Source organism: Phyllopteryx taeniolatus, chromosome 7 (assembly GCF_024500385.1).
Source record: "Phyllopteryx taeniolatus isolate TA_2022b chromosome 7, UOR_Ptae_1.2, whole genome shotgun sequence".
NCBI classification, from domain to species: domain Eukaryota; kingdom Metazoa; phylum Chordata; class Actinopteri; order Syngnathiformes; family Syngnathidae; genus Phyllopteryx; species Phyllopteryx taeniolatus.
This window is the reverse complement of record NC_084508.1, coordinates 17,061,948-17,088,171: the sequence shown is the minus strand read 5'-3', so window position 1 is coordinate 17,088,171 and position 26,224 is coordinate 17,061,948. Positions and strand designations below refer to the sequence as shown.

Sequence of the window (26,224 nt, the reverse complement as noted above, 5' to 3'; positions counted from 1 at the left end):
GAATGATGTTTGCCTTCAAGCATTGTAAAGCGCAACGGGAGTTTACTTAAGACAGCCGCAATATGAGGGGCCAGTACTGCAGTCATTAATGATGTGGGGATGGGGGCAGAACAATACAATGACAGGTTTTGGCTCTGTGAATAAGTCAGTATATTGAAGTGTTGAAGACAAATTTAGTTCAAAAGAGGAAAAAAATAATTAAATCTGCTTAATAAAAAAATAAAGAAAGTTGATTGAGCAAGGAAGCTGTGTGCCAGTGTCTCACCACGTCACTGGGAAGGTTGTGCAGATCATCAAAGGGACTCTCCAGTGTGTTGGTGTCCACGTTCAGGATGACCACATCCTCCAGGGACCGACTGCGTACTCTCTAAAGGAGGACAACATCCCAGGATTACTAGCTAATTTTAATGAGCTAACATCTTATTTTAATGAGTTGATATTGAATCATGCTACCCAATCTTACGATTGCTGCAGCCTACTTGACCATGGTCGCTGTTTAGGATGAGTGCACTCATCACATCGATTCAGTTGAGTTTTGTGAAGTACATTTGTTATTTGCATTCTAAACATTACAAAAATATGTTATACTTATCATACCACTTATTGGCACAAATTCATTGTTGTATTAGTAGGTTTACTTGTGTATGTTGATTAGTTGGCAGAGAATTGTCTCTTTGAGATACAGTACAATGGAAATTAAGATTAGAATGGCAAGAAAACAAAAAGCACTAAAGGGGCATTTTTGTTTCAAGAACTGTACTTCAGTTTGCGTACAGTCATCCACATGGAACACTCAGTTGTGCTTTCGCTCACATACAATAAACATTGTTCACTCACTTTGCAATGGAACCTCAGTTTAGCAACAATTCAGTTTCTGAACAAGATTTTCAAAGATATATTGCCTCGGTTTATGCACTATACTTCAGTTCACGAACAGGCTTAGCATGTATCTGCATTTGCTCCATGAGTCACACATTGCAAGTATCTTTGTTTTCTTTACTCTAAATTATGTCATGGTCCATGCCCTGCAGTTGCACGCACATCGTCAGACAAGACAAAGCCCTCCGCGAGATTATGGACTCATTAAATACTCTTGCACAACAAGTATCCCTCCTGTTCTCTCAGAGCCACTTCAATCCTCCCGTGAGTATTCCTCCCGAGCCCGCACCTCTGACCAACCCCGTACAAAGACGTACGTTCCTCCTCCCGAACCTTACTCCGGGGATTTAGGTTTATGTAGCCAAGCTTTGTTAAAGTGTACTTTCGTATTTAGTATTAGTATCTGCGCTATCCCACCGACAAATCTAAGATCGCGTTTGTCATTAACCTCCTGCGTGGAAGAGCTTCCAAATGGGCTACTGCGCTTTGGAATAATTCCTCCCCGGTACTCACCTCACTAGACTCCTTTATGACAGAACTCAAAAGTTTTTTTGATCACCCCGTTAAGGGTAGGGAAGCCACTCGCCGTCTCCTAGCTCTCACCCAAGGTTCGCGTTCCGTAGCATCTTATTCCATCGATTTCCGGACACTCGCGAGTGGGACGACGCAGCACTAAGGGGAATTTTTTGAAACGGGATATCAGAACAACTTAAGGACGAGCTCACAACCAGGAACGAACACACCTCCCTTGAGAACCTGATCGCATTAGCTATTAAACTAGACAACCGCCTCCGAGAGCGAGCTCGTGAGCGAAGAGTTAAGACGCGCAGTTTCGCTCAACCCACCGTGGCTGCGCCCCAAACAACTCCGCCGCACACCCCCTGTCGCTTCCACTTCACCCACCACTGGACCAGAAGAACCTAGGCAACTAGGCAGGAACTGGTTAGACTCCCAGGAACGACAGCTGAACTTCACTCAGACTATGCATCTATTGTGGACAGCCTGGTCACTTCATTTCAACCTGCACTCTCAAACCAAAAGACCGGGCTCACCACGACCTGAGAGCGTCGTGGTGAGCCAAACCAACACCTCCCAAAGCTCTCCCTCCCGTATAACTGTTCCCACATGTATTCTTGGCTCCGTCTGTAACACCCCAGTCTCTGCCCTCATTGACTGCGGCGCTGATGACAATTTCATCCATGAGGGCTTGGCGTGTCAGCTCCAGCTTCCCCTCGAGCCACTCCCGTGCCCTAAGAAGGTCACGGCCCTGGACGGCCGATTCAACTCCCCTGTCACCCACCAAACTGCACCATTCAACATACTCATTTCTGGCAATCACCCCAAAACACTCCAGTTATTTATCATCCATTCCCCAGAGACACCACTAGTCCTCAGCATCCTTGGCGAAAAAAAAACACAATCCTGCCATAGATTTGGACCACCTGTCTATCACTGGTTGGAGTCACTTCTGTCATTCCCACTGTCTTCTTTCGGCCGTCCGGTCCTCCAGCACACCTCAGCCACCTGTTACACCTACTGATCTCTCCCGAGTCCCAGAAGATTATCACCAGCTAGTCACCGTGTTCAGCAAGGACCTCGCCATCTCTCTTCCCCCACACCGCCCCTATGACTACGCCATTGACCTTTTGCCGGGAGCCCCTCTTCCCTCCAGCCGCCTCTTTAATCTTTCCCGTCCTGAAAAAGAGGCTATGAAAAGTTCTGTGACTCCCTGGCTTCTGGACTCATCCAGGCCTCTTTGTCCCCCATGGGGGCTGGTTTCTTTTTTATTGAAAAGAAAGATGCCACTCTCAGCCGCTGCATTTACTTCCGAGGCCTCAACGACATCACTATAAAAAACAAAGCTCCACTGCCCCTTATTGACCCCTCATTTGAACCCCTTTGCGACACCCAGATATTCACGAAATTGGATTTACGCATACCATCTCATCCACATCAGAGAAGGGAATGAATGAAAAACAGCTTTCAATACCTCCTTGGACACTTCGAGTACCTGGTCATGCCGTTTGGATTAACCAACGCCGCTGCTGTTTTTCAAACTTTCATCAATGACGTCCGCCGCGACATGCTTAACCGGTTCGTTTTCCTCTATCTTGATGACATACTCATCTTCTCCCGCTCCCCTGAAGAACATCGCCAGCATGTCCGTTAAGTCCTCTAATACCTTCTTGAGAACCATCTTTTCATGAAACCTGAAAAATGTGAATTCCACCTCCCTTCCATTCATTTCTTAGGCTACATCATCGTCAAAGGACAGTTACTACCAGACCCAGCAAAGATCCAAGCAGTTGTCAACTGGCCCATTCCCTCCACCCGCAAGGAGCTTCAACATTTCCTGGGTTTTGCTAACTTCTATCGACGTTTCATCTGTGACTACAACAAGATTGCCGTACCTCCACCAGCTCACCTTTCCATTGGACCCCTGCCGCATCACAAGCATTCAAACGCCTCAAAGAACTGTTCACCAGTGCTCCCATCCTGCGACACCCTGAGCCCTCCCCTCCAGTTTGTGGTGCAGGTTGACGCCTCTGACACGGGAGTGGGAGCTGTCCTCTTCCAGTGGGACTCCGTTTCCCAACAACTTCATCCCTGTGCCTTTTTCTCCCGGTGCCTGTCTACATCTAAGCGTAACTATGACGTTGGGAACCGTGAGCTGCTAGCCATCATTTGGGCCCTGGAGGAGTGGAGGCACTGGTTGGTGGGGACCGTTATTATTATTATTATTATTATTATTATTATATGGACTGACCACAAGAACATAGCCTATCGCTGTTCCGCCAAGCAGCTAAATCCCCGGCAAGCTCGCTGGGCTTTATTTCTCAACCGGTTTAATTTCTGCCTCTCCTTCCGCCCTGGTTCACGCAATAGCAAGCCTGATGCCTTTCCCGTATGTTTGCACCTCCTTCCAGTCCAACTGAACCAGAACCCATCCTCCCTTCCTTGTGCTTCATGGGAGCTGCCACTTGGAAAATTGAACAGGTGGTTAAAGAGGCTCAGAAGACTCACCCGGAGCCCCCAACAGACTGTTCATACCAGATTCCGCACGCTCTGACGCCCTTCAGTGAGCCCACAACTCCAAGCTCACCCGTCATCCCGGCATCACCCGCACCATCCATTTTATCCAGCAACACTTCTGATGGCCCAATCTAGCCAAGGACACCCGTGAGTTTATCCTAGCCTGCTCTGTCTGTTCCCGAGGTAAAGCTACTCATCAACCCCCAGCTGGTCTGCTGCGCCGCTTACCCATTCCGAGCCGCCCTTGGTCCCACATCTCCCTGGACTTCGTCACCAGCCTACCTCCATCCTCACCGTTATTGACCAGTTCTCCAAGTATGTTCACCATGTACCTCTTCCCAATTTGCCCTCTGCTTTTGAGACTTATTTTTTTTTGAGACTTTTTGAGACTCTTGTCCGCCACGTGTTCAGACTTCATGATATCCCTGTTGACATTGTATGGGACCTGGGTCCTAAATTCTCATCCCAGGTCTGGGAAGAGTTCTGTAAGGCGGTGGCCGCAGCAGCCAGTTTGTCTTCGGCTACCACCCCCAAACCAACGGCTAGACGGAGCGGGCAAATCAAAACCTGGAATCGGCTCTTCGCTGCATCACTGCGCGCCATCCTGCCTCCTGGTGCACCTTCCTCCCGTGGATTGAATATGCCCACAACTCCCTCACCAGCTCCGCCACAGGTATATGGCATGTTACGGTTTCCAACCTCCTTTGTTTAAGAACCAGGAGCATTCTGTGGCGGTTCCCGCGGTGAGGGAGCATCTCCAACGGGTCCAGTCAGTGTGGAAGGACGTCAGGGCTGCTTTAACTCGGTCGGCGGAGAAGAATAAGCGGCTGGCGGATCTCCATCGCTCCCCTACACCTGTATACAAGGTCAGTTGGTGTGGCTCTCCTCCCGGGACCTCCATCTCCAAACCAAGTCACGTAAGCTCAGGTCGCGCTTCATTGGACCTTTTTGTGTTTTCACTTATTTTTATATTGTACAATAATTTTTATTTCAACTACACACCAATAAAAAAAAAGTGTAAACATAACTTTTTTCTCGGACTGGATCAGATTAAATCAATTTCCATTCATTTCTATGGGAAACACTGCTTCCAATCTCTGAACAAATTAGGTTCATGAACCATTTTTTTGTCCTGTAAATTAGCCCTCAGTATGGCTCCCTAGAAAGTGAAAAGTGGTTTTAGGACGCCTAATCATATTACAGTAGAGAATAAGAAAGAAATAATAGCTAAATATAAGCAAGTTGTGCGTGTTTCTGATCTTGCTACGCAGTTTGGTTTGTCAAAATCTACAATCGGTTGGGCTTCTGGAATATTCTGAAGAACAAAGACTAAACCCATAAAAAAGGTCAACATAACTTGGTTCTGAGGATGGAAAAGATCAAAACATTTCAACACTCCAGTTTGTGAACACAGTTTAGAACAAACAAACTACGAACCAAATGACCAGAACTGTAAAAATAAATAAATAAATCACAAATACAATATTACTTTAAATGAATTAAATGAAGCAAAAACGATAAAATATAGCTCTGGATTAATTACCTGTTTGTATTTGTTTCTTTTTTAAAAATTTTTATTTTACAATGCACACCTTTTTCATGGATTGGTGTTTGTTATAAAGTTTGAAGGTGAAACAGGTCTGTCGTTTGCTATGCTGAAGCGTGTAAGGGAGAAAATATAAGCGCTCCATTCAAATATTGTCCTTATTTACAGATGACAATGGAAAAGTGCAATCAGAACATCTTCATTGTATCACCCACACGCACACGAACACGCACACACACACACACACACACAAGCGCGGAGCATGATGAATGGTACTGAGAGAGAATATTCGAATTTTACATTCTCCTCAGCACTAAAATCTCATGCATCAACAACACAGTGATTCTGCGCTACACTGCATGCATCCTGATGGCGACAAACGCAACAATTATTTCAGTGTGATGCAGAATACAGGCAAGTGTATGTGTGTGTAGAAGGGGAGGAGGGGGGCGCATAGTGTGAATTTTCTAGTTTGTCACTTTTGTGACAGGCTGTGCAGTGGAGGCTCACATGCTGATCTGGACTAATTATGGAGTGGCAAGAAAGGGGGTCTGTCATGGATGCAGAGTGTGATAAATACTGCCACTGCCACAACTGTCAGACAAATATCTCTCACGCACACACACGCACACACACAAGCTTGCAACATGAGCTCACAGACAACGGCAGTGATGGCTTGCCCCATCAAACAACACAAAGGCTTCTAACAATGGAGTTGGTGTGCAGGTGCCTTTTCTGCCTTTACCCTTCTCTTGATTACTTAAGATGAAGAACAAGCACAAACAAGAGAGACAAAGAGGAAAACCATTGTGTCCAGTATGCTTTAAAACTGTGTGCATTGTAAATGGAGCACATTTTCTTTTACCAAAAGTAGCAGGGCATGATATGGGAACGCTAGTTACAGCTTTACTTCATTAACAGTACCGGTAAATTAGTAAAGTCAATGAAACATGAAACTTATTGCATATATTTGCTTGCTTTGCGAACTTTTTCCAGCTGCACAATCCTACATATATATAATAATGCATACATATTTGAATGCACTTTTATCTGTATACGCATAGTAAAGAACAAACATACCTCCAGCAGACTAAGATGAACTCCCACAAAGTATGGCATGGGTGCACTGCAGATGGAGAGAGAAAAACGATTTATGATCCTCAGTCCACATCACAGGGTCAAGTTGGTATAACACATTTCACACATCCAGTTAAAACTGTTTTAAACGGAATATTTTTTGTATGAAGGACAAAAACCTCATTTGGATTCCCTGTTTTGTAAGTGATGATAATTGTCACATGTATATAAGCATGAATAGTATCATATCGTGCGCAAGTTGCGAAAGGATTTGCCATTATGTTTGTCTGAGACTGACTTAAGATAATAGTTGGAGACCTCAGATAATTTTCAATTCCTAATTTATCAGATATAATAAATGTCATTAAGTCCGTTTTAATCCAGATCAACAGCATTGTCTTCATTGCACTAGGTTAATGAAATATATACTAAATAACAGGTTGCATGTTATCAACCAGTAAACAAGATAAGAAATATCATCAGAATGAATATGAAAAAAAGAAATAAAATTAAATTTAAAAAAAATCAACGTTCACAACAATGATTACGTTGCTCCATTTTCAGGGGCTTATTTAGACACAAATAATTGTTAATATAACCACAACTATATTTTCAAACACTAATGATTAATGTCAATGACTGGCTGAACTCTGTTGCCCATGGACTTCATTTTTCATTGTCCAAATACTTCTGGCATCACTAACTACATGTGACAGTTTGAAAAATGATTTGAAAAGTATATGTTGAATCATTGAGTACTGTTTGTGATCCAATCCACCAGTCACACAACAGAAACACATTTTAGGACTTTCATACAGACATTCTTTTATTAAATAGTGTTGTGTCAGATCATCGAGATCATCAAGAGGATTAAGGGGCTACAGGTTCACAATCAGCCTAATACAACCCAGCAACACACAGCAGGCTCGTAGCGTTGCTGTGTAATAGACTATGATATGACACTATCGTCCATCAACAAATATCCACACGCACACACCAGTGGATCCAGGAACACAATACTGTACATGCTCATCACCTAATAAAATTTTATTTTCGTAATCAGTGCTCGGAGGACACCACTGTGATTAAATCAACTGCTGCTGATACTTCCCAGAGTGTTGAAAATCACATTTTACAGTCAGTGATGAAGAGCTTCGAAAGGCACATGCACACTATGACCAATCACTGATGATTCCATAAAAAGCAGCACTTTTAAAAAAAGATGAACTTCACATGGCGTAAATGCAGAGGATGAGACATTACATCCTTCCAGTGCACTCAGATGAGTGACAGAGGATGAAGTAATGGAACAAGGTGACCCACGGTATTTGTAATGTTTAGTACGTGTGTGTGTGTGCGGAGGTGACAAGCCTTACCAGCAATAGTCCAGAAGATGCGGGGGCAGCACGGGGATGAAGATATGCTGCCAGTACATTGGAAAGAGCAAAGCAGCTGCACCGTGGACACATGCAGTTAACTAATGAGAAAAGGAGAAAGGAAAAACTCAAATTATTTGAACAAAATAATAAATAACAACAGTAAAAATGTTTTACAATGCACTAAACAATAAATTGATCAACAGAACTGCCGTTATAAAGATAATACTACTGTTTTTAGAGATGTCAGAACTAAGCATAATCAGTATAACAATAAGTTCATTATCGCAAAAAAATCTACTGTATTAGAAACTTACATTATGATGCTGTTTGGTCATACGTCACTGCACACTTCTACCACATACTGTTAAAGTAAGGCCTCTCTGAAAGTGTCAATTAAAACAAGTATTGCATCTCATCAGATTGTGCAAGTGTACCTAATGTTGCGGCAGGTGAGTGTATGTCAGACTTTTGTGTTGAACATGTAACCTCAAGCTATTATAGGAGGAAAGAAGATAAGATCAAATGGCTGACAGCCGCCTGTCTTTAACCTTTGTAGCAGAGCCACAGAATGACGAAGGGTGGAAAAAAGATGTAAAGAAAGGTACGACAAAGCCTGAAAACAAAAGACACACTACACTAAGGATATGATCTTGTTTTTTTCTATATACAGTCGTGGTCAAAAACATTGGCATATATTTGTCTAAAAAAAAAAAAATCCTCTCCTATTTTGGCATTTAGCAAATAGAAAGAATTTTGGTAATCCTAATTGACCTAAAAAAGGAAAGGTTTAGTCCAATTTCATGTCACAGAGTCAAGAAAAAAAAAAAGCATAATGTGTCTTTTTATAGTCATGCTCATAAATATTGGAACCCCAGGGGTGCCATTATTTTTTAGCACTACTGTAGTCTTTATTGTTGTAATGCGCATTTATCACTTTTAAAAAATATGAGATCAATTGTAGTGCTAGGGAATAAACTGATAATATTGTAAGAAAAAAAAGTTGCATTTAAGTTCTTAAGTGATCAAGTGAACTTCAAAATTGAGAAAATTTCCACACAAATCTAAATTAAACAGCATGAGACTGTGGCAGACTTTTTCCTCATAAAATTCAAACTTTTGTCTGATAATATTTTCCTTTAATCTAATTAATTAATTACAAATGTTCTCTTGCAATTCTATGACTTGATTCTTACAGTATTTTTAATTTTCAGTGAGGCCCTAATGTCTTCGTCAGACAATGATCAGGTATGTGGCTCACAATTAACTGCTTTTCAACTAAATGCCACAACAACAGTAGAAGCCGAACACACTTCCGCCATTAGTCATGAAAATCAAAATAAGAAGCAAAGCGTCTATGCCTGGGATAATAAAAAGAAAAAGTGGAATAATTAACCTCTTTCCAAACAAATAATGAGGGGCAATCAAACGAAGATGATATTGCTTTTCAAAGGCACAGCTCACTACACAGTCAAACCAACACTGCACATAAAATTAAAATCATTGTCTCCCATTGTCTTAGAGACAGGACCCCCAACCCCCCTCACCCTATCTTGACACGGTGTCTCTTAAAAACCAAGCTAAAAGTAATGACCTGCAACACACACGCAGGCACGGCAGGGGAACGAGCCGTTAGCTCATCCCCCAGATTAAAATAACATGATTAAATATGGAAAGAGAACAGAGGTCTGAGGGCTCCTGCGGGACTTCATTAGGGCAAATTGCCAAAGAATGAAACATGAGTTAGCCAAGAGAGACTGCGGGCTAGTCCAATACCACCGGGACCCCGGAGCAGCCGCCGCTGTTATACTGCTACAGCTTCACAGTCAACGTGTGAAGCGGACACACACTGTCACACGCACACAGACGCGCACACACGTTCACCCAACTACCAGGAGACCCTCTGCTCACTGACACACAAAGTGTCACAATTGACCGGCCAAGAGCCAAAACCACTACTGCCAGAAAAAGACTGCCCCCCCATCCCCCCCACTTCTTGCAGTGGAACCTCACAACAAGCTTGGACATCTGAGGGTCTATGTGTGCATGCGTGTGTGTTTTTGTGTAAATGTGCCACCCTCCTTGCATGTTTGTGTTAACTCCCTTCATTTTTCCAATCGACTTGTGGATGGGGGGGGGGGAACACTATTTGTTGTCTCGGTGCAATCTCGCACCCAGTCAGTCCCACAATAGTTAAGGCTTAATCAACATTTAATTGGTGTCTTGCTCTGTGTATCTGAATATGCATATTTCCTCCACCCGGCATCTTCAGACACAACACAATGCCACGCTCGTGTCAAAATGAATTCCCTCACAAACAGTTTGGCTTCTTTTGTTAATTCTAAGAGTAAATCAATCCTATGAATATTAATGTGGGAAAGTGAAGCATTTGGTGGAGGAGTTGCTATCAAAATCATCAGATTCAAAATCATCAGATTCTTTTTTTTTTCCAGCAAAGTGATGATAAAGGCCCATTAATTTTAAAGACAGGTCAGGAGTCTGACTGTGGGCCTACACATGCACACACACACACACACAAACACACACAGTGGAGATCCAACAGGCGAGTATATTCCTCCTCTGGGAGTGCGAGACAAGCCCCAGCCATTCACTGGTACCAGGAGGTAATGGCACAGAACACCTCGCTAACCAACTCCAATTATCTCCACCAGGCCTCAAGGTGAGCCCCCCAACTGGCGTGATTTACTCATTGGTTGAAAGGGAAAAGAGGAGTCTCTCACTCTTCTCCTAACACCCACTGGCTTTGTGGGGAGTTACCTGAGAATGGAGGAGGTTACTGACGCAAAGATACTTTTAAAATATATTATTGTATTATATTTTTATATTTACTTCATTTGCTGTCTCTAAAAAGATGGAGATGGAACTGTGTCTGAGGTAGGTTACCTCAACAGCAATGCCAGGAAAATAATTTGCATGTTTCCCTCTTCTTTTGGGTTTAACTGATTGGGGCACAAAAGAGCCAATAAACTTGAACAATTATAAATATAACACTTTTCTTCATTTAAGGAGTTTTTTTGATGGGGGGGGTCAGAGGAATAAAAGGAGGGGGGTCACGTGACAGTAGGCCATAAGAGGCTAAGCCTGATAAAATATTTGCCAGGCTGATAAATAATAGATGAGTGGAGCCAAATGGCTTACACGCTCCACAAAAGACCTGGGTGCTTAATATTCCATTCAATAGAGAATCACAGATACAGTCCCCAAGAACAAATACAGGATTAGGTGCTGGGTCCAGTCCTCGGGGACAGGGGCTCAGCCCAGTAATGAGGAGCTGCCTGCCTCTCACACTGTGTGCGCACGCGGGTGTGTATGTGTGTGTTGTTCCAACCACCATAAGAAGCTAAGCGATTATACTGCGACAAACTGCTTCAAAAAGCAGTCAAGGTCTTTGGTTGTGCCCTGAGAGCTTTTTACTGCACTTGTAGCTGAAACATAAAGAAGACTGGTACAGATCCATTCACAATTGGACTACGGGCAGAAAAGATGGAGACATATGAGCAGTGAAAGTAGAAGAATATAAATATAAAACAGTATTACAGCTGAACAAAATACCACAATCAAAAAGATTCCCATTAAAAGCACAGCTAAGCTCGTTCTAAAAAACATCTTTACTATAGCCTAAAACCAAACAGAAACAAAAAGTGAGGACAGTGGAATTTTTTTTTTTTTTAAACATAACCTGGAGGTTCATGGAGCAACCATGTGTATTATTTCTTTAAAGGTTTAATAAAATAGGATTTAAAGAGGAATTAAAAGAACGCCAGACAGCTAACCAATGTATATAACATTTAGAACCAGCACACTTGTCACCAACCAACAAAGCAAACATTGACAGATCAGTCAGGGAGCATTTTCAACCGTATTTGTTTTAAATAAATGATTTTATAATTATCAAAAAAAAAAAAAAATTAGAATGCATATTTTCTCACGGAATAAGGGTTGAGGGTTGTCTTGCATCTAGTAAACAACTAGTCCTAATTTCAATATTTCAGTCATCACTCATATTTAAGGCCAACTCTCGAGAGACTGAGAAATTGTTTCTCAATCTGACTTTAATGCTCATATTTAATCTTTGAGAGTAATCTGTGTTGTTTGGACCAGTAGCTTTCTCTCCATAAAAAAAAATAATAATCATAATTTTTCAGTAAATAGTAATAATATCAGTATATCACTTTGGCACTCCTCAGGAACGACTGTAATAAATCCCATAGCCTTCTGTCAACAAACTAAGATACCCAACACACCCCTCAGATCTTATTGGCTCTTTGTTTTAGATCTCGTTTAGTAAACCTGTAACATTGGCTGAATGAAACCAGCAATAACTGTTTCACCCAAAGGGTAGACTAGGCTTAGTAGACTAGTAAATGAAATGTAGGTCTCAGCAGAGAAATACATGACAAAACAATGTATTTAATTAATTATGAGCTCAGTAAGGAGTTGAATTGAGTGAAACACGAGTTGTGTGATCGCTAAACTAAAAGGTCTAGCGAAGGTTCAGCAGCAGTTAGAGGTTGTGGTGATGCTTACTGGTCAACTTCTGAATGACAAGGATCCAGCTGGGAGAAATCTCTCAAAGCCAACCATTGCACTCAATGAATAAGTGCATTCACTTCAGCATATATATTTTATAAGTATTTTTATACTGAGCTATTGTTAAAGTCAGTAATTCAATTCTCTAATTACCAAGGGAGTGAAAGGTGGGGGAAGGATCCCTTCACATCGGCATTTTGGATATTAGACATATCACCTGAAGGATCATGGCGCAAACATGGCTGTATTTGTTCAAATAGTAACATTAAAGTTTACAGATTTCTTTATAGTTTGGCAATATTATGAATGAAAACTGTTGTTGGCAAAAACAAAAAACTGTGGCCATGAGAAATACAGATGGACAGGCAGACTGAGTAAACTGACAAACAAGAAACAACAACCACACCAAAAGAATGAACTCAAAGTCACGTAGGAAAAACTTTGTGATCCGGGGAATTCAAGAGTGCAGAGACAAACAGCTCCTCTCATGAAAAATAACACACTTGTCACACGCTCATTTTCAAACTCATTTCTGTTACCATTCCCACATCCAGCTGTCTTTCTGTCCATGCCAGCCTCCCTTGACTGTTAGTTTTATTGTTATATTAGCCTTTCCTTCTCTCCTCCTTAGCACCAACCAAGTTTCCAATTAGCCAGTCTGCTTTCGCCTCTGTAGACATACACCGATGTCAGGCCCAGCGCGATACAAGTGTGCCTCACAACAAGTAGGTGGCACAGGAAGAGAGAGCGAGGGCAGACGTGTTGCCGTGGGCAACAGCTAATGCCAGGCCTCCTACACATACAAAGCGACTGAGGCTCTGTCACAAAAACAGAAGGTGTGAGTTAGAAGTACCCGCACATATAAACAGATGCATGCATGCAAAAAAATACAAACACCCACTACATGTAAATAGACACATTTGTGGCTACAGCAGTAGAATGCGCATGGAAACTCATGGTACATGGCTTGAAGTTGAGATAAATCTATTTGAAGGAAAAGACACACAGGGTAAAGGGGTGTAAGGGAGGTGTAGCCAGAAAGAACACAAGACAGATGGGTAAAAAATTATATGACAGAGAGGACCAATATACGGTAAGTCGGGGGACACAGTAAAGTCAGGCAATGAGAGGAGAGGAATAACAGAGGAAAAGGCAGGAAACAGACAGACAGCTGGCACTCTAGGGCATGCTGGATGGATAGCGCCTTGTTAGCATAGGCCTGACAGGCTGATGAGAGGGCTGCTGTCAGACCATGCTGGGGCTGGGCTCTGTGAGTTTGGGCGATAGGCAGCGCAGAGAATGGGCTTGCAAGCTGGGGGGCCACAGCAGATGAAAGACGTGGAAGGTGGTGGGTAGGGGGGTCCTCCCAGCTGACTAGTTAGAGGAAGGGCTGATGCAGCCCCATTATACGGCACTATGACAAGGCTCCACGCTCCACTGGCTCCTACCCCTTGCGCCACTGTCGACCAGCCTTTTAGAAGAGCAGTAGTGTTCACCTCTGGTCACGAAACTGCAAAAAGTCAACTGATGCATTGTTGTACAATAATGATTTATTCCTTTGCTGTTGGCTGCTTCCAAGCCGCACCGGCCATGTACCGACAGACTGACACGCTGGCTTCACCCGAGGCTTTAACACAGGCATCACCCAGAGTAGAAAGAATAAATGCAGTACACTTGTGTCAGTGTGTGTGTCCACCTTCTACTCTGTTTCTCCCTGCTACCCTGGCCCAACTGGGTTGACATGCATTTCAAAGACAAACTATTTGGCCACTTTATGGTCACTGCACCAACACAAAGTGAAAATGAAAGAAAATATAGCTGCTCCACCCTTTGGAGTGTGTCTGTGGGTTTTGTTTATTCGTCCAAAAGAACAGCAGAGGTCACTGATGTTGGACCTTTGCGAAGGTCATTATGACTCGCAATCTGTTAAGAGTTCATCTTAAAGTTGTTTGATGGGTTGAAGTCATGGTTCTTTCAAACCAAACTCACACAAAGTTGGAAGAATATAATTTTACCAAAGGTCTCAATAAGATGCGGAATTAATTTTCAGGGAGAAATAAGGGGTCTGGTTTGGATGAGAAAGAAAAGAGTGACAGACAATAATATTGTCATTCCGTATGCATCTGGTCTGTCTGAGAAACTCAAGGATTTTCAACCAACACAATATACTGGTACACTTCAAACCTGATAAACTAAACAGGCATCAGAGATGTCTAGCAAAGGCCCTGAGACAAAGGCTGGTGCACCCCAAAGACCAGACACCACACATGCAGAAAAGCAATCTGGTGTCTGTCGTCAAGTGCAGTGAGGAATGCATAGATCCATACATTGGGGAAACCAAGCAAACACTGAGCAGATGCATGGCACAACACAGACGGGCAAACACCTCAGGTCAAGACCCAGCCGTCTACCTGCACCTCCAAGAGAAAAAGCACTCTTTTGAGGACAAAAATGTGTATATTCTGGACCGGGAAGACAGATGGTTTGAAAGAGGGGTGAGAGTGGCCCTATACACAAAGGTGGAAAAACCATTGCTTAACAGAGGTGGCTTAAGACATCACTACTAGATCTTCTACTTACAATGCTGTCCTTCCATCCATTCCAAAGAAACTCAATCATTCTGCCATCCCGTGCCTGCGTGGGTTTTCTCCGGGCACTGCGTGGGTTTTCTCCCCCATCCCAAAAAGTCTCTAAATTCCCCCTAGGTGTGAATGTGAGTGCGAATGGTTGTTTGTTTATGTGTGCCCTGCAATTGGCTGGCAACCAGTTCAGAGTGTACCCCGCCTCCTGCCCGGTGATAGCTGGGATAGGCTCCGGCACTCCAGCGACCCTTGTGAGGATAAGCGGCTCAGAAAATGGATGGATGGATGGATGCTGCCATCCAAGCAATGTCTTTTTCATGGACGCCCCTGCTTATTTCAGCAAAACAATGCCAAACCACATTCTGCACGTGTTACAAAAGCGTGGCTTCGTAGTAACAGAGTGCAGGTACTAGACTGGCCTGCCTGCAGTCCAGACCTGTCTCCCATTGAAAATGTGTGGCGCAATATGAAGCGTAAAATACGACAACGGAGACCCCGGACTCTTGTACAGCTGAAGCTGTACATCAAGCAAGAATGGGAAAGAACTCCACCTACAAAGCTTCAACAATTAGTGTCCTCAGTTCCCAAACGTTTATTGAATGTTGTTAAAAGAAAAGGTGATGTAACACGACCCTCTCCCAGCTTTTTTGGAACGTGTTGCAGCCATAAAATTCTAAGTTAATGATTATTTGCTAAAAACAAAGTTTATCAGTTTGAACATTAAATGTCTTGCCTTTGTAGTGTATTCAATTAAAAATAGGTTGAACATGATTTGCAAATCATTGTATTCTCTTTTTATTTATGTTTAACACAAGGTCCCAACTTCATTGGAATTGGGGTTGTAGGTCTGGACTTTAACTGGCCATTCTAACTAAAAAGTCTTAGATCTAAACCTTTCCAATGCTGCTCTGGCTTTGTTTAGGGTCATTGACATGCTGGAAAATTAATCTCCTTCCCAGTCTCAAGTCTTGTGCAGCCTCCAACAGGTTTTCTTCCAGGATTGCCCTGTATTTAGCTCAACTCTGACTAGCTTCCCTGTCCCTTCTGAAGAAAAGCATCCCCACAGCATGGTGTTTGCACCACCATGTTTCACAGTGGGGTGGGGTGTTCAGGGTGATGAGCAGTTTTAGTTTTATGCCACACATAGCGCTTTGAATTTAGACAACAATTCCACTTTGGTCTCATCTCACCAAAGCACCTTAATCTTCCACGTTTGCAGTGTCACCGACATGGCTTGTGGCAAACTGTAAACAGGACTTGTTATGCCTTTCTTTCAACAATGGCTTTCTTCTTGGGACTCTTCCATAAAGGCCAGATTTCTGGAGTGCACAACCTATTGTTGACCTGTGGACAGATTCTCGCACCTGAGCTGTGGATTTCTGCAGCTCCTCCAGAGTGACCATTGGCTGCTTCTCTGACAAGTGCTCTCCTCGCTCAGTCTGTGAGTTTAGGTGAGTGGCCATGTCTTGGTAGTTTTGCAGTTGTGCAATATTTTTTCCATTTTTGGATTATGGACTGTACAATGCTCCTTGAGATGTTCAAAACTTGGGATATTTTTTTATATATAATCTAAATTTGCTTTCAACTTCTCCACAACTTTATCCCTGACCTGTCTGGTGAGTTCCTTGGACTTCTTGATGCTGTTGTTCACTAGTGTTCTCTAACAAACCACTGAGGCCTTCACAGAACAGGTGTTTTTTTTAAATCAAATTACACAGGTGGACTCCATTTACTAATTAGGTGACATCTGAAGACAATTGATTGCACTGGTTTGTATTTCGGGATATCAGAGTACAGAGGGCTGAATACAAAAGCACAGCAGACTTTTCAGATTTACGTTTGCTTAAAATTTTGAAAACTGTATATCATTTTCATTCCACTTCAGAACTATGTGCTACTTTGTGTTGGTGTATCACTTAAAATCTGAACATAATACATTCAAGTTTGTGATTGTAAGGTCACACAATGTGAAAAACTTCAAGGGGTATGAATACTTTTTCAAGGCACTGTAATTGAAACACTGCCTGTAAAGCAAATAAAGAGTTTCATCCACAGTTTAAACCTGAAATGGATATTCTCAATTTCTACTATTTCCTCAGGGAACATTTGTTAATATGAAGTAATTGGAGACTGACCGGCTTCCCAGATCAAACTGTGTTAAACTGGTTCCACTATATTTTGAGCCGATGACATGGAATCATTACTACACAATGTTCTTTCATTGGTGATGTATTAATAATAATTAATAATGATTAATAATATATTTGAGCTCAGAAAAAAACAGCTCACCTATCCCTAATGAACATCACCGTTTATTCATTGAGTTTGTCGTGATGAGCAATGGCACTGCTATTATGCACAATAAAAAACATGTTGAGGAATGAAAATAATTTTTACGCCCACTGGGATTTATGTGAGTGCTCGTCTCTCAGCATTGACATAACAATCCCTCCTGTGTGAGTAGAAAATAGACTTTGAAAATATTATTGTTCATCTACTGACTGTCAACAGTCACTTTATCACACATTATGACAAACTGACATCAATTATATATTTTTCACCTCTTCAGGTATTTGATCACCAGACAATGGGCTGGATAATGAGCTGGGCTCTTTACAGTTAAGTATGCATTACTGTGGCAAGCTTTTCCTCCTGAACTTGGAGGTCAATCTTCCCAACAGTGAAAAAAATAATGCATCACAGGAGCAGCAATAACGCAAGGGCCTGCAAGAAATCCCAGCGGGGATGCGAAAATACCTTTGTAAATGCAGTGTCTGACGTATACCGCTACCAAACCAAAACAGCTCTCCCAGAGGAAGATAGATGGATAGACAGATGAGTGCATGATGGATTGCAGAGGATAAAAGGCTGAGAGGTAAAGGTCTGACGAATAATCTCTTAACATATCCTGCTGGCATATTTTATGAAGAAAAATAAGACCAACATTAGTCTCAGGGTTGCAGAAAATGCTAAATCACATTTAAATAAATTACATCAACCCCCTCTTTCTGCTCAAGAAGAAAAAAAACAGTTTCACTCTCGAGTCTGACAATCTTCATTTTGTAACCGTGGTGTGAGGAGAGGTGTTGCTGTTCTGAGAGGCTGATGGGAGACAGGTGAAAGTCTACAAGGGCTGGCTGACTTTTACAGCTTCGCCTCTGTGGTTCCTATGGGAGACCTTGGGTGCTGCCAGCACCCATCAACAGCACAAGCCCCTCTGGCTGTGCAGTGTTGATACCCAGGCGGGATCAGCTATATTAGAGATATAGATAGGACTCGGATTACATCACTTCCCTCTTCTATCTCATCTGTCATAAACATTTGGCTATGCCTCAGCAAACACAAAGATAAGTCTTGAAAGGGGGTGGGGGGGTCATGAGAAGGATTTCCTCCCTCATAGAGACAGACAGAAGTTGCTTTAAATTATGTGAGTTAAGACATGCAATAAGTGATAATTTAAGGCTTTTGGTCCAATAATATTTGGGAGTTACAAAACAGTCAAACACAATCCAGCTTTGGAGTGAGTATCAGAGCTTTCCACTTGCGGAACTGTTTGACTGCAGGGTGGTGCAATATTGATGAAGCGCTTCATATTCAATCAAATAGAAATTCCGGCTAAATTAGTATGTGAATTCCATATGAAGCCAAAGACATTGAGTCTCGGAAGCTGTAACTTAATGAACACGGTAGTAGCTTGACTTAAAAGTTTGTCGTTCTGTGACCAAGCTAGAAACTCCAATTACTTTTACAATATCAACAAACTGTCCCTATTGAAATGAATTGAAAGGCCATTAATCCGTCCATTCCAGTCCCCCGCCCTCCCATTTTGTTACATTATTTAAAAAGGAAAACCAGTACTGTAGCGTATGAAGTATAATAAAAGACAACGTACAAAAATAATTTTTTTTAAATTGCACATATTCTAGTATTTATGTGTTGGATGTGTCCCTTTGTGGGGCATGGCCTCGTGCGTGACATCTGGAGCTGAAGTTTGGTTGCCTAAGTTGTGCCTACAGCAGCTCCTCGCGAGTGTTGGTTCTCATTTTGTATTTGTGTGTTTGACTGTTTGTCTCATTCAATAACTGTATAAAAGTGCATTATCTGCCACATGTGAGGGCATTACAGTTAATTGCTCTCTATTTTTCACTTCACTCAAGGGTAAGCGTATCTAAAGCGCACTTGTAACTAGAATTTTGGCGCGCAACACAAAACTACAAAGAAACTTACCAAGCGACAACTCATGGACTCAAATGGATGGCTTCTACATTTGACATTTGACTTCTACATTTAACTCATCATCCACACTATTTGTGACAAGCTGGGGCATCGGCAGATTTTCTGACCTGCATGGTAGATGGGAAGTTGGTTGCTCAAGTGCACTTAAACCATGAAGAGTGGCATATAAGGGTACATTCTTTGCAGTTGTAGTAGTTCTGCAGCTCAGTCAGTACGGACTTGAATTTGAACGAGAGGGTCATTAATTCTATCCCCAAATGAAGTATGATGTGGAAAATGCTGAAACTGGGACCGATTGCGGAAAAGACGATAATTCAAAAGGACTGTCGCGCTGCCTCTGAGCAAGGCAGTATAGCCCCCACTTCTCAGGGCACAGTTGAACAACCCTGTCATTCTAATATCTCTCCTGCAAGACAATGTTCCCCTTGGGCATCCTCCATCCACTCCTTCAATCACCCCTTTTCAATGCAGCTAATCTTGCTCGGGAAAACTATATCTCATCCCAGCTGCCATAGGGTGGGATGCGGTGTACACCATGACATGATCACTCGTCAATCACAGGACAAACACATAGAGAGAGACAGCCAACCATTCACAATCACATTTACAGGTAATGAAACTAATACATTGTACTGTACATATTTTTGGGAGAAAGCTTGAGTACCTGCCCCAAGTACATGCAAGCAAGATTCGAACCCCAGCCAAACCTGAAATTCTTTCTGTGAGGCAACAGTGTAACTAACCAATGTGTAACTGTGCTCCCTGGGTATGAATTGTCATAAAAAATGAAGGCAAGCTGCATCGTATGAGTTTAAGAGACCCCTTGCCCAATTCATTGTGTCACATGATGAGTAACTGACACTATGTGGCACTCTGTTTTTAAAAGGTTTTTCCTGCGGTTGATCCCAGAAAATGGACTCACAGTGCTCAGCTTGCTTGAGGTAATGATAATGCGCCGCTCGTGAAGCATACTGCTGTAGAGTTGCAGCATGTTGTTGACATCCACAGCCACAAAGTATTCTGTCAGATTTCTCTGGAAGGAGGCAGAAAGGGAGGCATATATGCAGGTACATAACAAACTGTCCTTGTACAACATGTTACAGAAAAGTGTCAAGGCTTTCAGACGGCTAGAGTGTGTGCTTGAAAGAGACATACTGTACCTGAGCTACACCCTTGCACCTATTACTTTGTTGTAAAAGGTAACAGTGAAAACACTGAATTAAAAATGTTATGTATGCACTGTTGCGTGACTGAACCCCACTTTAAAAACAAAAATCAACAGAGAAAAAAAAAGGTGAGTTAAATCTGAAGTATGTAATGCTCATGGAAGTCACTGAACTTCAACATGAAAATCTGTAAGCACCAGGAGACATAACTGAAACAAGAGGATGATGCAATAATTTCAAAAGATGACAAGTGTATCTGGTTAAATACGATTAGAGGCAGAGATGTTTCCAGAAGAGAGGGCTCACTTTAGCTCTCTCTGTCTGGTTTTCCACAAATACTTACACTCTCTGGGATAGTTGGCAGTCCATTGATATCCGGGGCGATGAAGTAGGAGTGCTGTGGAAAACACAAACATGCAGGAGAAAGAAGAGAGAAGGTCACAAGTGAAGCACACCACTCACACAGAAGAAAATGAGTGAAAGGGGGGCGGGGGGGTTGACTTTGTTCTATGATTTATGGCTCATCTTCAGCTCTGTCTATATGAATTGCTGAGCTGGTGTCTGAACTGTGGCGTTGCTTTTATCGGGCTTACAGAACAGAGAAAGCTCAATAGAAACTCATCTCCCCATAGACACAGACTGGGGTGATGTCTCTGGTGGAAACTGAGTCTTTATTTAAGCATTAGAAAGGCTTGTGGAGCAGCAACACTTGTGTGTGCCAGTGTGCGCACGCACACAAACACAGGTTGTTTAGAGGATCACAGAGCTGCCTGTCTCACTTTGGGAGAGCAGGGCAGTTTCGGTGTTCCGATCAAAGAGGCCGGAGAGGGGTTCTGTCTAGAGACTGTAGGCAAAGCACCAACTGAAGCACACACTCTACCTTACTCAACCATCTGTTGCAGGTTTGTCCCTTACTGTTAATCCATGACAGAGTAGTCCATGGGACTTTCACTTTGGTATTTTAATAGCAACTTCAGAAGAACTATTGTATTGAAATACATTTAAAAATGTTTCTAAAAATGTTAAAATATTGGCCTTAAGAATTTGTATTCGTTTGGTGTATACATGAATTCACGACCATGAAAAATCATTCTCAACATAAATTTAAAAGGGCACACTTTTTAGACACATCAAATGCCAGTAAAATGTTATACACTAAACGAGATTCAATTATGCATTAGCAAAGGAAAGCCATTGAAGATCCAAATCAGCAAAAGAGAGTGAAGCTTCTCTGATTAGAGACAGAAGAATTGATAAGAGAAAAGCAGAGAGACACCCAGAAAACCCAATAGAATGGGGGGAGGGAATCAGCATTGCTGTCAGTTAGGAGTGATCTGTATTGATGGGAGCAAACCCATCACTATTTGGAGGGATTTATTTCGAGGGATTTAAACAAATGCTGGCAAAATTTGGCACATTATCCAATGTGGTAATAAATAGTCAATTGAGACACAGTAACAGACTGCAAATTTGCGTAATTCCTAATTACTCAAGAAAATGCAAGGGAAAACAGTGTAAAATATTCCTCTTTCCAGTGTTTCTATATTATGGATGGAAAAAAATATGTTATTGTTCAAATGGGAATATTTCCTGAGGGGGTGGGTCATTGTTGCAAAAGGTAAAGATGCAACGCAAACACTAGAATGTACTAGAAATCCAAAGTTTAATTTTTATTACTAATTACTTTAGTTCTCTTCTGGACAAAGGATATCAGTAGATTATTGAGAACTGGAACGCATATCTATAATTGATGAATACATGACATTTTGTTTATGCATATTTTCCAAGAGTTTCCAGGGGGAAAAGATACAAGATAGTAGTAGCTATTACCAATACCAGAGAATGTTTATACCAAATTTTATAACAAAACACATAGATGATTTATCTATTCCCAGATAAAGAGAGTGTTCTCATGATGACAGAGGTCACTGCTGGCTGTGTTTATTGTCCAGCATCTCCAGTTGTGACACATTCTATGATGAAGGTTGAGATACTTGATAACTGACAGCCAATATTTGAATTCATACGACAAGAAAATTATCTCATCATCTTTCCTCTGCTTGACAAGTGTTATTGACACTTAATAATAAATGATATCAAGTTCAACTGAGCCAAACCAAGGAATAACGTCTAACTGAAAAAAAAGACACCTGTACTAACTGTAGTTCAAACAAGATTTATAGAGAATAAACGTTTTATTATGCATCTCTACTTTCTGTTCATGTGTTCTGTGCGCTACATTATGTTTTCCCATTGGTCTACAAATCCATGGTATTATGGAAAAAACAAAAAAGGCGCCGTAATTCAATCCAGGCTTTCAACGGCTGCTTGCTCGCATGTCTGCTTTCTTCATCTTCTTTCTAAGATATGTTTATACAAAAACAATGAAATTGGGTTAACTGGAAAGGCATCAAGGAGATTTTTTAGCACAATTGCCTTTGCTTTAAACATAGCGTTAAAACAAAACTTTTGATATTCATGGTGAGAGTATAGGAATGTAGAAAGGCATTAATCATTTACAAAGTTTGATTGTTTTCCAGAGAAGCAGCAGCACACATGAAGGCCCTGGATCGTTTATTTTTGTTATGTTAAAAAAGATAGTGCAGCTTATTTGGCCAGATTGGAAAGCTGTGGCTCCCATGTGGTTAGATACAGCCGCGGTTTCACATTTCACAGCAGCCTCCTTTCCTACTCCTCCTCCTCCTCCTCCTCCCTTTCTGCCATTCACTCACCGGTGCCTTGCTTCGCTGATCTCTCAGTACTTGCCCAGTGGCAATATACAACTGCTCATTCTTGCACAATGAGAGAGGGAGAGAAAAGAGCAAAACAGGGTTCACACATGAAAGGGGACAAGGGTTCCTCTTCTTAGCTGCCATGATAATAAAAAAAAGAAAAAACACTTTTAGGGAATAACTGCTTCATCAATTAATTATCAAACAAGTGGCTTCTCTAGAAGAAAAGATGAAGCTATCACCTCTGTTCCTGCGGCATCTTGCCCAATGACGTCCTGAGACTCACATGAGATTTTTGTAGAGCTGACTCAAAGAAAGACTAAACCATAAAGAATCTTAATTGAACTTGTTAACCTTCATATTGACATTGATTGTGTCATATTAGTGTTGGTATGTTGTAAATCTATCTTTATAATTAGATACGTATCCTTGTGGGGACCTGGAGTCGCTCGTTTAGTTGGCTGAAAAAAGGAGGAGCGGTCCCCAAGAACAAAGGCTAAAACAATGAAAGTGTTTGATGCTATTACAGAGTAGGGGGTAAGCAACCCAAACAGAGATAATGTTGCCCAAAATGCACACTGAAGACCGTCAGATGCCAGGTTAACGCCGCCTGTTTTAGAAAGGGTGTTTTATGTACACAGTATGGGAGACTGTGTCAAGAGTGGACACAAACACTCTTAGACTTTGAAGGGCTTGGGCTCGTTAAGCCATTCCACGTTTTGATAAGCAGGAGACATGACGAGTTGAGAAAGGACCAGTCCATTTTTGAACAGCTCAGGCTTATCTCACCAAAACCTGTTCGCGGTACTTCTTGTTTCCAAACAGAGTGTCAGTCCAGGGCCTTCTGTGTCTTTCTACTGCAATCTAGCACATCTTAATCTCCTCCTGCTTTACATGTTTTTGTCTGCTCTACCATCTTTCTCCTTCATCTCTATAGTTTGCCAATCTCTCCATTTTTGCCCCATTTTCTTCCTGTCTTCATGCCATCTTTCTCCCATGTTCTTTTTTGTGTCCGTTTCTATTTAGTTGTCATCGTCCTCTACTTTTTTCCTCTGATGTATTTTGTCATTGTCTGTCTATGTTACTCTGCTTTATAAGACCTCGGCCAACTCTTATCATCACCTTGTTGATGCAACAGACGACCACAGTCACCTGCCAGCTCCACGACTCCATATATTTACACTGCAGGTCTAAAGACACAATTCAGATTCTGTGCCTTTACATTTTGTCTGATAACACCATGTTTACATTAACTGAATACCAAAACCGGAATGCGCACACACACCCTCACACAAAATGCAGGTAAATACAAATATAATAATAATAATAATAAATAACAATAAATCATATCTGATATTTATTCACATTCGAAAGAGGCCTGTTTCAGATTTGACAATATCTGATTCCATTTCTTTTGTACTATTTGCACTGCCATGATGCCTATCTGAACTGGCCTGCATGTGTCAAAAAGAGTGAGATTGTGACACCCAAACCATGCAGAGTAAATTCGAGCAGATGCCAGAAAATTGGGAAAAGACAACAGTGAAATATTTAACTAACAGCAAACTTGCCTGGTGTAAAATTTGGGATGGTAATAGTTTTGAAATGGTATCAGGGTTTATCGGTAAACCATAAATTCTCTACTGTAAATTCAGCCTATGGCTCTATGCCTTGGGAGGGTAGAAAGAGCATATTAGATCTACTTTTTCTTACCACACTCAGGTTGACTGGCGTGAAGGGCTTTGGCACAGGAAGATCATATAGAGAGTTGAGCATGTCATTCAAGTCATTATTCTGTGTGAGAAACAGATACATGAATATTATTTGTTTCTTTGGCCACTCGTAATGTATCAGAATAAAATTTGTACATAAAGTCATTAATATTATCATCATGTTATATGTTTCACTTTTTGTATGAACTCAGGGGGAACTAATGGGCATTGTGCTATCACTGATTGACGACTAGCTGCAAAGACAACATCAACTCTATATTTTCGACTGTTTTTATGTAGGCGTAATTGCCAGGTGTCCCGATACTTTTGTCCCAACAGTGAGTGCTTAATAAGCGACAGTGAGGTTAAAAGAGGCTGACTTTCAGGCTGCAGACGCCAATTATCCAGAAATGTTGATTTACAGGCGAGAGAGGGCTTTCAGTAATTAAGCAAAGGGTCCCCCCCTACTCCAAAGACAAGGGCTTTAAGAAACCTTCAGAGAGGTCACTTGACCACAGAACAGGCTCAGAACTTATTCTAGTAGCATTTATGAGCTCCATGACACGACTGCTATTTACACTGCTGGGCTTCTTGCTGGAGATCAGAAGGGGGACAACACTTTGCCACTTGAAGTTAAACTACTACTACTACTACTGTGAACACTGGGATTGTTCTTTGTTTGATATGTTTTTCTGTCTCGGTGAACTTTGCTTAGGTTATGGCTGGGAGTCACTGCTTCGTTGGGGATATGTTTAAACGTATGTACTGTACGCGACTGCACAAGCAAGCAAGGACGGGGTGGCAATATACAATGTGTAAGTGGGGGGCGCGTATGGGTGTGTGCAATCGAACAGCCTCCTGTCATGAGAGGCTCAATGCTCACACGCATGGTCAGCAACACGGCCTGAGGAAACAGTTCATTTAGCCCTCGCCTTAAACCCTCATCGCTCTTCTGTCTTCTCTTGTCTGTCAACATTTCCCTCTCGCCTGGAACCGACAGCGGGGTAAATAGAAACCAAATCATGCAGACTAACAGATAAGGCACCCAGGATTTCCCGCAAATTCTCTCTTCCTCGCACACGAAACTGTCCTTCTTGGCTTGCCTCGCTCCCTATTTATTACATTATGCGGGTGAGTCAGTTTCAATCACAGACGGTTTATTTTAAATGTTTATGTAAGGCGCGCGCATTCCTGGTTGTTCTCTTAACAAGACTCTCTCTGAGGGTTTTCGGAAGAAGCACCAACTGCATGACAAGTGAAAGCGGTCCCACAGCGTGATACGTCCCTCCCTCCCTCTTCCTTTCACCTCAGCCCTCTCTGCGCTGCAGGTTGCA

General features: G+C 42.0%; 1 protein-coding gene across 3 annotated transcripts in view; it reads right to left on the bottom strand.

Moving 5' to 3' along the window:
• The window catches only part of dennd1b (DENN/MADD domain containing 1B), a 136,049-nt gene that overhangs the window by 45,728 nt on the left and 64,097 nt on the right, over positions 1–26,224 (bottom strand). For 2 of the 3 annotated variants that reach the window (XM_061778464.1, XM_061778462.1), the window contains exons 7-13: positions 24,892–24,972; positions 23,179–23,238; positions 20,790–20,843; positions 20,203–20,313; positions 7,912–8,012; positions 6,539–6,584; positions 266–367 (exon numbers count right to left, since the gene is read on the bottom strand). In XM_061778464.1, the coding sequence (XP_061634448.1) occupies positions 266–367; positions 6,539–6,584; positions 7,912–8,012; positions 20,203–20,313; positions 20,790–20,843; positions 23,179–23,238; positions 24,892–24,972 (555 nt within the window). The remainder of the gene's footprint in view (positions 1–265; positions 368–6,538; positions 6,585–7,911; positions 8,013–20,202; positions 20,314–20,789; positions 20,844–23,178; positions 23,239–24,891; positions 24,973–26,224) is intronic. The other variant, XM_061778463.1, reaches the window with a different exon arrangement.